The sequence below is a fragment of the Cebus imitator genome, unplaced genomic scaffold, assembly GCF_001604975.1.
Source record: "Cebus imitator isolate Cc_AM_T3 unplaced genomic scaffold, Cebus_imitator-1.0 Scaffold819, whole genome shotgun sequence".
Taxonomy (NCBI): Eukaryota; Metazoa; Chordata; class Mammalia; order Primates; family Cebidae; genus Cebus; species Cebus imitator.
The window spans coordinates 203977-214757 of record NW_016108134.1 but is presented as its reverse complement, the minus strand read 5'-3'; the positions used below and the strand labels follow the sequence as shown (position 1 = coordinate 214757).

General features: G+C 40.0%; 1 protein-coding gene across 1 annotated transcript; it reads right to left on the bottom strand.

The window, feature by feature from the left end:
* Positions 1–3514: 3514 nt before the first annotated feature.
* Positions 3515–6471, bottom strand: LOC108297595 (olfactory receptor 7C2). Its single transcript, XM_017520247.2, has 2 exons — positions 6266–6471; positions 3515–4647 (listed from the first exon to the last, which is right to left on the bottom strand). The coding sequence occupies exon 2, from the start codon at positions 4632–4634 to the stop codon at positions 3672–3674; it is 963 nt and encodes a 320-aa protein (XP_017375736.1). The 5' UTR covers positions 4635–4647; positions 6266–6471; the 3' UTR covers positions 3515–3671.
* Between the last annotated feature and the right edge of the window lie 4310 nt (positions 6472–10781).

Genomic DNA, 10781 nt, shown 5'->3' with positions numbered 1-10781 from the left:
TAAAAGTTTCATACAAAGCCCATAAATATGTACAACTATTATGTATCCATAATGACTAAGAATAAAAATTCAAAAACTAAGTCAACTAGAATTTTTAAAAATCTAAAATTATGAATGATCAAAGGAGGTAAACTCAAAATTTAGTAAAAATAAATGTAAGTCAGTCAGTACACAATGTATACATATATCAAATCATCATACTATACACCTTGAATATGTACAATTTTAATTTCTCAATTATACCTCAGTAAAACTGGAAAAAAGAGTTACTATAAAAATATCGTACACAAAAAGATCAAGCACAAAAATGTGCTCATTTTCATGAACAACCAAAGAAAGTCAAATTAAAATATCAAAGGAAACAATAAATCTTATGTATGGGTTTAATTTGCTTTTTTGTTTACTTTTTATTATTAAAGTTCCGGGGTGCATGTGCAGATTGTGCAGGATTGTTACATAGGTATACACATGCCATGGTGGTTTCCTCCATCCATCCCCCGTCATCTACATTAGGTGTTTCTCCTAATGTTATCCTTCCCCAATCCCCTCACCCTCTGCTATCCCTCCCCTAGCCTCCCCAACCCCTGACAGACCCAGGTGTGTGATGTTCTCCTCCCTGTGCCCGTGTGTTTTCACTGTTCAACACCCACTTATGAGTGAGAACATGCGGTGTTTGGTTTTCTGTTCTTGTGTCAGTTTGCTGAGGACTGAAGATGATAGTTTCCAGCTTCATCCATGTCTCTGCAAAGGACATGAACTCACCCTTTTTTATGGCTGCATAGTATTCCATGGTGTATATGTGCCACATTTTCTTTATCCAGTCTACCATTGATGGGCATTTGGGTTGGTTCCCAGTCTTTGCTATTGTAAACAGCACTACAATGAATGTATGTGTGCATGTGCCTTTATAATAGAACGATTTATAATCCTTTCAGTATATACCCAGTAATGGGATTGCTGGGTCGGGTTTAATTTACTTCTAAGGCTGCGGCCCCCAGACACAGAGTATTTCTTTGTTGGGGAGTATAATTCCAGAAGTAAGAATTTATGTCAGAGAACTCCTGGTTCCTTTGAGATTTGACTATTATTATTAGAAGGTTTGACTAGAGATAACTGTCATGGGTAAGTGGCGACTATCTGGGGCTGGTGGTGTGGAGGATAAGAAGAATCTACCAACACAGTTGTAGGTAAGGAAAGGCAGATTGATTGGAGAAAGTATGAAAATACATTGCAAGGAAGCAATGGGCAGGTCAGCAATAGAGGAGCTGACTGCAAAGAGACAAAAGCTTGCTGGGGATTTTATAGGACAGTGCTTGTGCTGTGTGCTGAAGAGGGCTTTGTACAGTATTGATAACGCCAAGGTTGCAGTGAGCTAACTTGCAATTTTTGTATCAGCCGAGGGTCTGGTGATAGCTGAGTGCAGGAAGATAGTGAGTAATTTGTACAGGAGGGCTTTGTGTCCGGGACCACGAAGAAAGGCAGACTCGTAGCTTATCTGCTTCTTCTTTTTGCTTTCCCTTGGTCTGGCCAGCCTGAATCCTTTTCCCTAATGAGGACTCTACAGTAACATAACATAACGCCTGGGACAGCTGTCTGATTCATACAACCCTACATTTGAAGCTTCTCACACATTCATTACCTTGAGCTAGTTACCTACTTACCATAAGCTCTTACTTTCTTATTTGTCAATATGGGAAATAAAACTAATTACATAAAAGAGTTATTGGAGAAATGAAATGAGGCAATGTACATAAAGCTCTTAAACTGTTTTGGTATATAAAGTGTTACTTATATCAGTTCATGTCCTTTGCAGGGACATGGATGAAGCTGGAAACCATCATTCTCAGCAAACTGATACAAGAACAGAAAACCAAACACCGCATGTTCTCACTCATAAGTAGGTGTTGAACAATGAGAACGCATGGACACAGGGAGGGGAACATCACACACCGGGGTCTGTTGGGAGCTGGGAGGCTAAGGGAGGGACAGCAGGGGGTGGGGAGATTGGGGAGGGATAACATTAGAAGAAATACCTAATGTAGGTGACGGGGGGATGGAAGCAGCAAACTACCATAGCATGTGTATACCTATGTAGCAATCCTGCGTGATCTGCACATGTACTCCAGAACTTAAAGTATGATAAAAATAAAAATAAAAATAAATAGAAAGTTCAACATATATAAAAAATCAACATCAATAACCTTGAATTCTGTTTCTAGCTCCAAAACTTAATTAATTAATTAATTAATTAATTAGAGACAGGGGCTCACTCTGTCACCCAGGCTGGAGTCCAGTGGCATAATCATGGCTCACTGCAGCCCCAACCTCCTGGGTTCAAGCCATTCTCCTGCCTCAGCTTCCTGAGTAGCTGAAACTACAGGCATGCAGCACCATGCCTGGCTAAAAGCTCTAACCAGGTTAATGAATTTGTATTTTTCTGGTCCAGATCTTATTTTATATTTAGTCATCCAACCATCTATTTTTCTACTCCATTTGACAAATAGCATGTAAACATGAACTCTTTACCAATGGCTGTGCTAGCCATTGTGATTACAAAAATGGTAAGTCATTGCTCTGAAATTCAAGAAACCCATATTATGAAGGAGTAGAAAAGTTAAGTTGGTATGACTGAAAGGAAAGTGAATCAGATAAAAAAGGAGGGAAGTCTTTGAGTTATTTTTATTCACATAACCTCAAAAAACATCTCTGTAAATGAGTTTCCAGGGCAACATTTCAAAAATAGGGACATATCCCATCGCTTCTGAGAATATATATTTAACATGTCAGATTTGATTTTCTTTTTAAACCCAAATCAGGCCAGGCACAGTGGCTCACGCCTATAAACCCCAGCACTTTGGGAGTCCGAGGCAGGCAGATCGTTTGAGTTTGGGAGTTCGAGACCAGCCTGGACAACATGGTGAAACCTTGTCTCTACTAAAAATACAAACATTAGCCAGGTGTGGTGGTGCACATCTGTAGTCCCAGCTACTCAGAAGGCTGAGGCAGAGGAATCACTTGCACCTGGGCAGTGGAGGTTGCAGTGAGCTGAGATTACGCCACTGCACTCCAGCCCGGCCAACAGAGGGAGACTCCATCTCAAAATCAACAACAACAAACATACCCAAAAAACAGAAAAAAAAACATCATTACTGAAGATAACTGAGAAAATGCCAGATCATATTCATACAAAGTTAAAATTACTGGTTAGAAAGTCAAAAAGGGTGATCCTACATAACTTTATTAGCAGTAGCAAGGGCAGGAAAAGTTTCCAAAGGAAGAAATGCTTTAAAATGTATAAAAGAAGGCCAGGTGCAGTGGCTTACTGCCTGTAATCCCAGCATGTTGGGAGACCAAGGCAGGCAGATTACCTGAGGTCAGGAGTTCGAGACCAGCCAGGCCAACATGACAAAACTCCACCTCTACTAAAAATACAAAAATCAGTGAGGCCTGGTGGCTCATGCCTGTAATCCCACCTACTCAGGAGGCTGAGGCAGAAGAATCACTTGAACCTGGGGGACGGAGGTTGCAGTGAGCTGAGATTGTGCCACTGCACTGCAGCCTGGGCAACAGAGTGAGACGCCTTCCCTGCCCCACTCCAAATGCATAAAAGCAGAGGTCAAAATATTGGCTAAAGGAGGCCAATCTGGCCTCAATATTGTGTTCACCGCTATTCATGAGAGTTTGGCAGTGGTCCCCTTATTGAGAGTTGTTGCCCTGAGGAGGAGTCTCCCCAGGGACCCCTTTATGTCCCTGTTCCTCAGGCTGTAGATGAAGGGGTTCAGCATGGGGGTGACCATGGTGTACATCACCGAGGCCATCAGACTTGTCCTAGAAGATGGTGTAGCTGCAGAACTGAGATAGACCCCAAGGCCCGTGCCATAGAACAGGGTGACCACTGAGAGGTGAGACCCACAGGTGGAAAAGGCTTTGTGCTGGCCTCGGGCAGGTGATACTCTCAGGATGGAGGAGAAAATCTGAGAATAAGAGTATAGGATTCCAGAGAGAGGAAAAACACCCATTGCAATTGTCACAAAATATATCACGATGTTATTGACAAGGGTTTCAGAACAGGCAAGCTTCAGGACTTCGAGAACATCACAAAAAAAGTGTGGAATTTCCATGTTTGTGCAGAAGGACAGCCTCAAAATGGTCAAGGTCTCGAGCATGGAAACCATGACACTGATGCACCAGGACCCCAGAACTAGCAGTCTACAGAGTCGGGGGTTCATGATGACCGTGTAGTGCAGGGGGTGACAGATGGCCACAAACCGGTCATAGGCCATCACGGTCAAGAGTAAATTGTCCAGGCATCCAAATGCAACGAAAAAAAAAATCTGGGTGAGGCAGCCTGCAAAAGTGATCATTTTGCTTTCTGTTCGGATATCCACCAGCATCTTTGGGATGGTCGTGGACGTGAAACAGATGTCAGCAAAGGATAGGTTAGAGAGAAACAAGTACATGGGGGTGTGGAGGTGGGAGTCTGAGCTGATGGCCAGGATGATGAGCAGGTTCCCGAGCACAGTGACCAGGTACATGGACAGGAACAGCCCAAAGAGGAAGGGCTGAAATTCTGGTTTCTCTGAAATTCCCAGAAGAAGGAATTCTGAAATTTGTGTATCATTCCCTGCTTTCATCTGGTTGGTGTTTCTACCAAAAAGAGAAAAGAACATGACACTCACATGCATTACAAACCTACCAGAAATGCTGTTACAGATATTCTACAGTGAAGAAGCTATGGTTTTTTATTTTTTAAAGTTGATTTTTTTAAGTTGGCAGATAAAATAGAGCGTCTTTATCATGTCCACCATGATGTTTTGAAGTATGTTTACACTGTGGAATGGCTAAATATAGCCAGTGATCATCTTACATAGTCATTGTGTCTGATGAGAACACTTAATATTCCCTTTGCATTTTTCAAAATACAATATATTACTATTAACTATATTATATTACTATTAATGGTTTTATGTGTATGATTACAATACCATTAGAACCATGCTGTACAATAGATCTCTTGAACAAAATCTGTCTAGCTTAATTTTGTATCCTTTGACCAACATCTCCCCAGCTCTCCCCAGCAACCCTCCCATCCTCTGATAATCTCCATTCTACAAGAATTCACTCTTCCTGTCTAACTGTAATTTTGTGTCCTCTGACCAACACGTCTCCAACCTACCCTCCCAGCACCCCCAGCCTCTGGTAACCGCCATTCTACAGGAAGTTAATTGTGCGTAGTTTGTGTGTGAATCTGGTGCCGACCAGGGGATCCTCTTGCCATCTTGGATTAGGAATTCCTGTCCCACTCTCAGCCTTTCCCTGAAGGAGTGTACTGTACTGTACAGTACTGATGAGAAAATCTTTCATGCATTTGAGGAATATAAAGTAAATTTTGATATGATCGACTGGATGGGGAAAATGTGGCATATATACACCATGGAATATTATGCAGCCATCAAAAATGATGAGTTTGGGCCCTTTGTAGGGACATGGATGAACCTGGAAACCATCACTCTCAGCAAACTGACAGAAGAGCAGAAGATCAAACACCGCATGTTCTCACTCATAGGTGGGTGTTGAACAATGAGAACACATGGACACAGGGAGGGGATCACTACACACTGGGGTCAGTTGGGGGGAAATAGGGGAGGGATGGTGGGGGGCGGGGAGCTGGGGAGAGATAGCAAGGGGAGAGAAGCCAGATGTAGGTGATGGGGAGGAAGGCAGCAAATCACACTGCCACGTGTGTGCCTATGCAACAATCTTGCATGTTCTTCACATGTACCGCAAAACCTAAAATGCAGTAAAATAAATGGGAAAAAAATATTTTCATATATTTATAAAAATATTTTAATATAAATATTTATTTTTATTTTTTTTAAATATAAATATTTATATACATAGTTATATATCCCTCCACAGCTACTACTTTTTTTCTCTTTCCACTTATTTGCAAAATCCTTGGGCATATATTCTACTTTTACTGGAACCACTTTATTTCTCCCATTTCCTCATCCATGGGCCTCCGTGACCATTACTTAACTGTCAGGAATCACCCTCTTTGCTGAGTTCTATGTTCACTTCTCTTTTTAGCATCATAAACAATTACATGAATCAAATACTTTATCAAGCAAGCGAGCCAACAACCAAAGCAATTTCTCTTCTCTGGGCTTGGCTGGGTTGGCTCTCAGATGACTTTGAGTCCATGTTTGTGGACTGCGTTCTCCCTGATCCTTTCCTACAGTACCTACTGGGTTCTTGGACTCACCTCGTTGGGTCTTCTGAGAGGAAGGCATCCACGTGGATGTGTGACTACCTCCCCGGATGGTCAATGATGGAGACTGAAGCTTTGTCCTGAGACAGTAAGAGACAGGAAAGCATCGGTAGCTGAGTCAGAGCAAGGACTCCAAAGGAAACAACCATGTCTCATTGAACCCAAGGTTGCATATGCTGAGCAGCAGCAGCAGGGGAGAAATTGACAGCTTTGTAAATCTGTACAAAATTTACAGCTTTGTAAACCTGAGGCACATTTCCTCTTGTTATTCCAACCTGATTACATCATTTTCCTTTGGGATTTTCCCCTGCATTGAAAGAAATTTTTTTCTGCATGCTCTGTTCCCAAGACACCATATTGAATCTGAGGTTAATGCAGCCTTCATTACTCCTTCTCCATGGACTTGCTTTACTTCCAGAGACCTAACCTCCTAACACCTTAACTCAAACCCTAGAGGAAAGTTTTTTCCAAAGTGAGGAACTTGTCTTGACTAGGTCTCTTGGGTCTCCAATAATCTGACTTGTGATATGAACCAAGCCCTTGATACCTCCAGAAAATTGCTATTCCCCTCTTCAACAAGGGGTGAACTATGTTCTGATAGAAAACCATAGGTACTACATTCTTGGGCTTTATGATGCTTTTACCAAAACAATAAGAAATTTCATATGTTTAAAACAGGTCAACAGCTGTCATATCATTACTCATTTATAAAATATTTGGTTGCTGTAAGAGATGTATTTGGATCTCTTTATGCAAGTTGCCCTAAGATTAGCACCTTATAAAATTATTTTAATTTTTCAAAATGTATTTAATAATTTTTTTAATTGATGGGTAAATTGGTATGTATTTATCATGTCAAAAAGAATGTTTTGAGGTCTAGCTACATTATAGAATGTTAAATTCAGGTAATTTATCTATGTTTTACCTCACATTGTTGTCATTTTTGCGGTGAGAACACAACATCCCTTAGTATGTTTTGATAATACAATATATGATCATTAAGTATAAAGTATCCATGTTGTACTCTATCTCATGAATGTATTCTTTCTAACTTCAATTTAGTATCCTTTGAGACACATCTCCCCACCCTCCTTCCACAGCTGTCACAGCTTCTGGTAGTCACTATTCTGTTCTCTAATTCTATGAGATCAATTTTTTTTTTTATTCCTCATGTGAATGATGTCATGTGGTATTTGTCTTTCTGTGTCTGGCTTCTTTCACTTAACACGATGTCATTCAGGTTCCTTCATTTTGCTGCAAATCACAGGATTTCCTTCTTGTATCTGGTTGAATATTTTTCCATTGTGTAGATGTACCACATTTAAAAATTCATTCATCCATTGATGGAGACTTAGACTAATATCATATCTTGGTTATTGTGAATGGTGCTGCAATAAACATGAGACTGAAGATATCTCTGATATACAGTTGTCATTTACTTTTGCTAAATAGTAGTAGGATTGCTGAATCATGTACTAGTTCTATCTTTTATGTTTTTAGGAACCTCTGTACTATTTTTCATAATGGTTATACTCATTTACATTCCACCAACAATGTACAAGATTTTATCTTTATCTACATTCTTGTCAGCCATTGTTATTATTCTTTTCTCTTTTTTTTGAACCGAGTTTCACTCTTGTTGCCCAGGCTGGAGTGCAGTGGTGCAATCTTGGCTCACTGAAACCTCCACCTCATGGGTTAAAGTTGTCTTCTAGTCTCAGCCTCTGGAGTAGCTGGGATTATTATTCTTTTCCTGTCTTTTTGATAATAGCCATTCTAATGAGATGCGGTGGTATCTCATTGTGGCTTTGATGTGCATTTTCCTGGTGATTAGTCCTTTTGAGCACTTTTCATGTATTTTTGGCTACTTGTATGTTTTATTTGAAAAAATGTCTCCTCAGGTCTTTTGCCCATTTATTAATTTTTTTTGCTTGAGTTTTTATTTGTTTTCTTGCTATTGAGCTTTTTAATATATTCTGAATGGCCCCTTTTCAGATGTATAGTTTGAAAATATTTTCTTTCACTGTGAAACTTGTTTCTTCAGTCTGTCAGTTATTTTATTATCTGTGCACAAGCCTTTTAGTTTAATGTCATCCTATTTGTCTATTTGTACTTTTGTTATCTGAGCTTTTGAGGTCTTAGTCAAAAATCCTTGCCTAGACCAATTTCATGAAGGATTTCCTATATATTTTTAATAGTAGTTTCATATTTTTTCTTTCGTTTAAGTGTTTTTTTTTTTAATTTTTATTTTACTTTAGGTTCTGGGGTACATGTGCAGGTCATGCACGGTTGTTGCATAGGTGCATACATAACCAGGTAGTTTGCTGCCTCTATTCCCCCTTTGACTATATCCAGCATTTCTCTCCATGTTATCCCTCCCCACCCCCTGCTGTCCCTCCCCTAGCCCCCTCCAACGGTCCCCAGTATGTGATGCTCCTCTCCCTGAGTCCATGTGTTCTCACTGTTCAACACCTGCCTATGCGTGAGAACATATGGTGTTTGGTTTTCTGTTCTTGTGTCAGTTTACTGAGAATGATGGTTTCCAGATTCACCCAAGTCCCTAAAAAGGACACAAACTCATCATTTTTTATGATTGTGTAGTATTCCATGGTGTATATTTGCCACATTTTCTTTGTCCAGTCTATCATTGATGGGCATTTGGGTTGGTTCCAGGTCTTTGCTATTGTACACAGGGCTGCAATGAACATATGTGTGCATGTGTCTTTATAGTAGAACAATTTATAGTCCTTTGGGTATATGCCCAGTAATGGGATTGCTGGGTCAAATGGAATTTCTATTTCTAGATCCTTGAAAAATCACCACACTGTCTTCACAGTGGTTGAACTAATTTACACTCCCACCAACTGTGTAAGAGTGTTCCTATTTCTCCATATCCTCTCCAGCATGTGTTGTCTCCAGATTTTTAAATGATCATCATTCTAACTGGCATGAGATGGTATCTCAATGTGGTTTTGATTTGCATTTCTCTAATGACCAGTGATGATGAGCATTTTTTCATGTTTTTGACCTCATATATGTCTTCTTTTGTAAAGTGTCTGTTCATATCCTTTGCCCACTTTTGAATGGGTTTGTTTTTTTCTTGTATAATTCTGTTTGTTTTTTTCTTCTTTGATGAAGTCATTTATTACTATAAACTTTTCTCTTAAAGTGACTTTTGCTGCATACCAATTTAAAAATAAAAATATTTTTAAATTTCCCTTTTTTAAATTTTTGTAGGTACATCATAGGTGTATGTATTTCTGGGGTACACGAAATATTTTAATATAGGTATGCAATGCATAATAATCACATAATGGGGTATCCATCCCCTCAAGCATCTCAGCATTTTGGGAGGCTGAGGCTGGTGGATTGCTTGAGCCCAGGAGTTTGAGACCAGCCTGGGCAAAATGGCAAAATGCTATCTCTACAAAAATACACACAAACACACACACACACACACACACACACACACACACACACACACACAGCGTTAGCAGGGCATGGTGGCATGCTTCTGTGGTCCCATCTACTCAGGAGGCTGAGGAGGAGGCTGAATTTTAAATGAGGATGTTAATAGAAATTATTTGACCCTGGGTGGAGGAGGCTGCAGTGAGCTGAGATTGCATCACTGCACTCCACCTGGGTCACAGAGAGTGACTGTCTCAAAAAAAAAAAAAAAAGAAAAAAAATTTTCTCAAAACCTCATAGTTATAACAAGCTATTGTAAGCTCATAACTTTGACCACATATCAAAATTCCACTGTTTATTTATTTGTTTGTTTGAGACAAAGTCTCACTTTGTCACCCATACTGGAGTGCAGTGGTGTGATCTCAGCTCACTGCAACATTTGCCTCCTGGAGTCAAGCAATTCTCCTGCCTCAGCCTCCTGAGTACCTGGGACTGCAGGTGCCTGCCACCACAGTCAACTAGTTTTTGTATTTATAGCAGAGAAGAGGTTTCACCACGTTGGCCAGCCTGGTCTTGAACTCCTGACCTCAGATGATCCACCTGCCTTGGCCTTCAAAAGTGCTGGGAGCCATTGTGAACCACTGTACCCAGCCAAAATTCCAGTTTTATTCTAGCCCTTGTCCCCACTCCATCTTATGAGTTCATTATCACATTTTACATCTTTTAATTTAGAGCATCCCTTAATAAATTAACAGGCACTATTTTTGTTTGACTTTCTATTACTTGCAGCTGAATGGCATCTATAACTTGCCACACTGTCTACCATACACTTTAGAATATTTGTATCATGCCATATGTATGGAACCCACATGGGAATCAAATTGATTATATTCCATAAGTACATTGTAACAAGTGAAACAATTGGAGTGTATTCATAGACTTCGATGGGTCTACATACAAAGAAATGTCTTGACAAATTAGAAGACTTCCATCGGAGAATTACCCATGTACAGAAAAAAAATTTTTTTCTCCCCATTTATTTATTTTATTGCATTTTAGGTTTTGGGGTACATGTGAAGAACATGCAAAATTGTTGCACGGG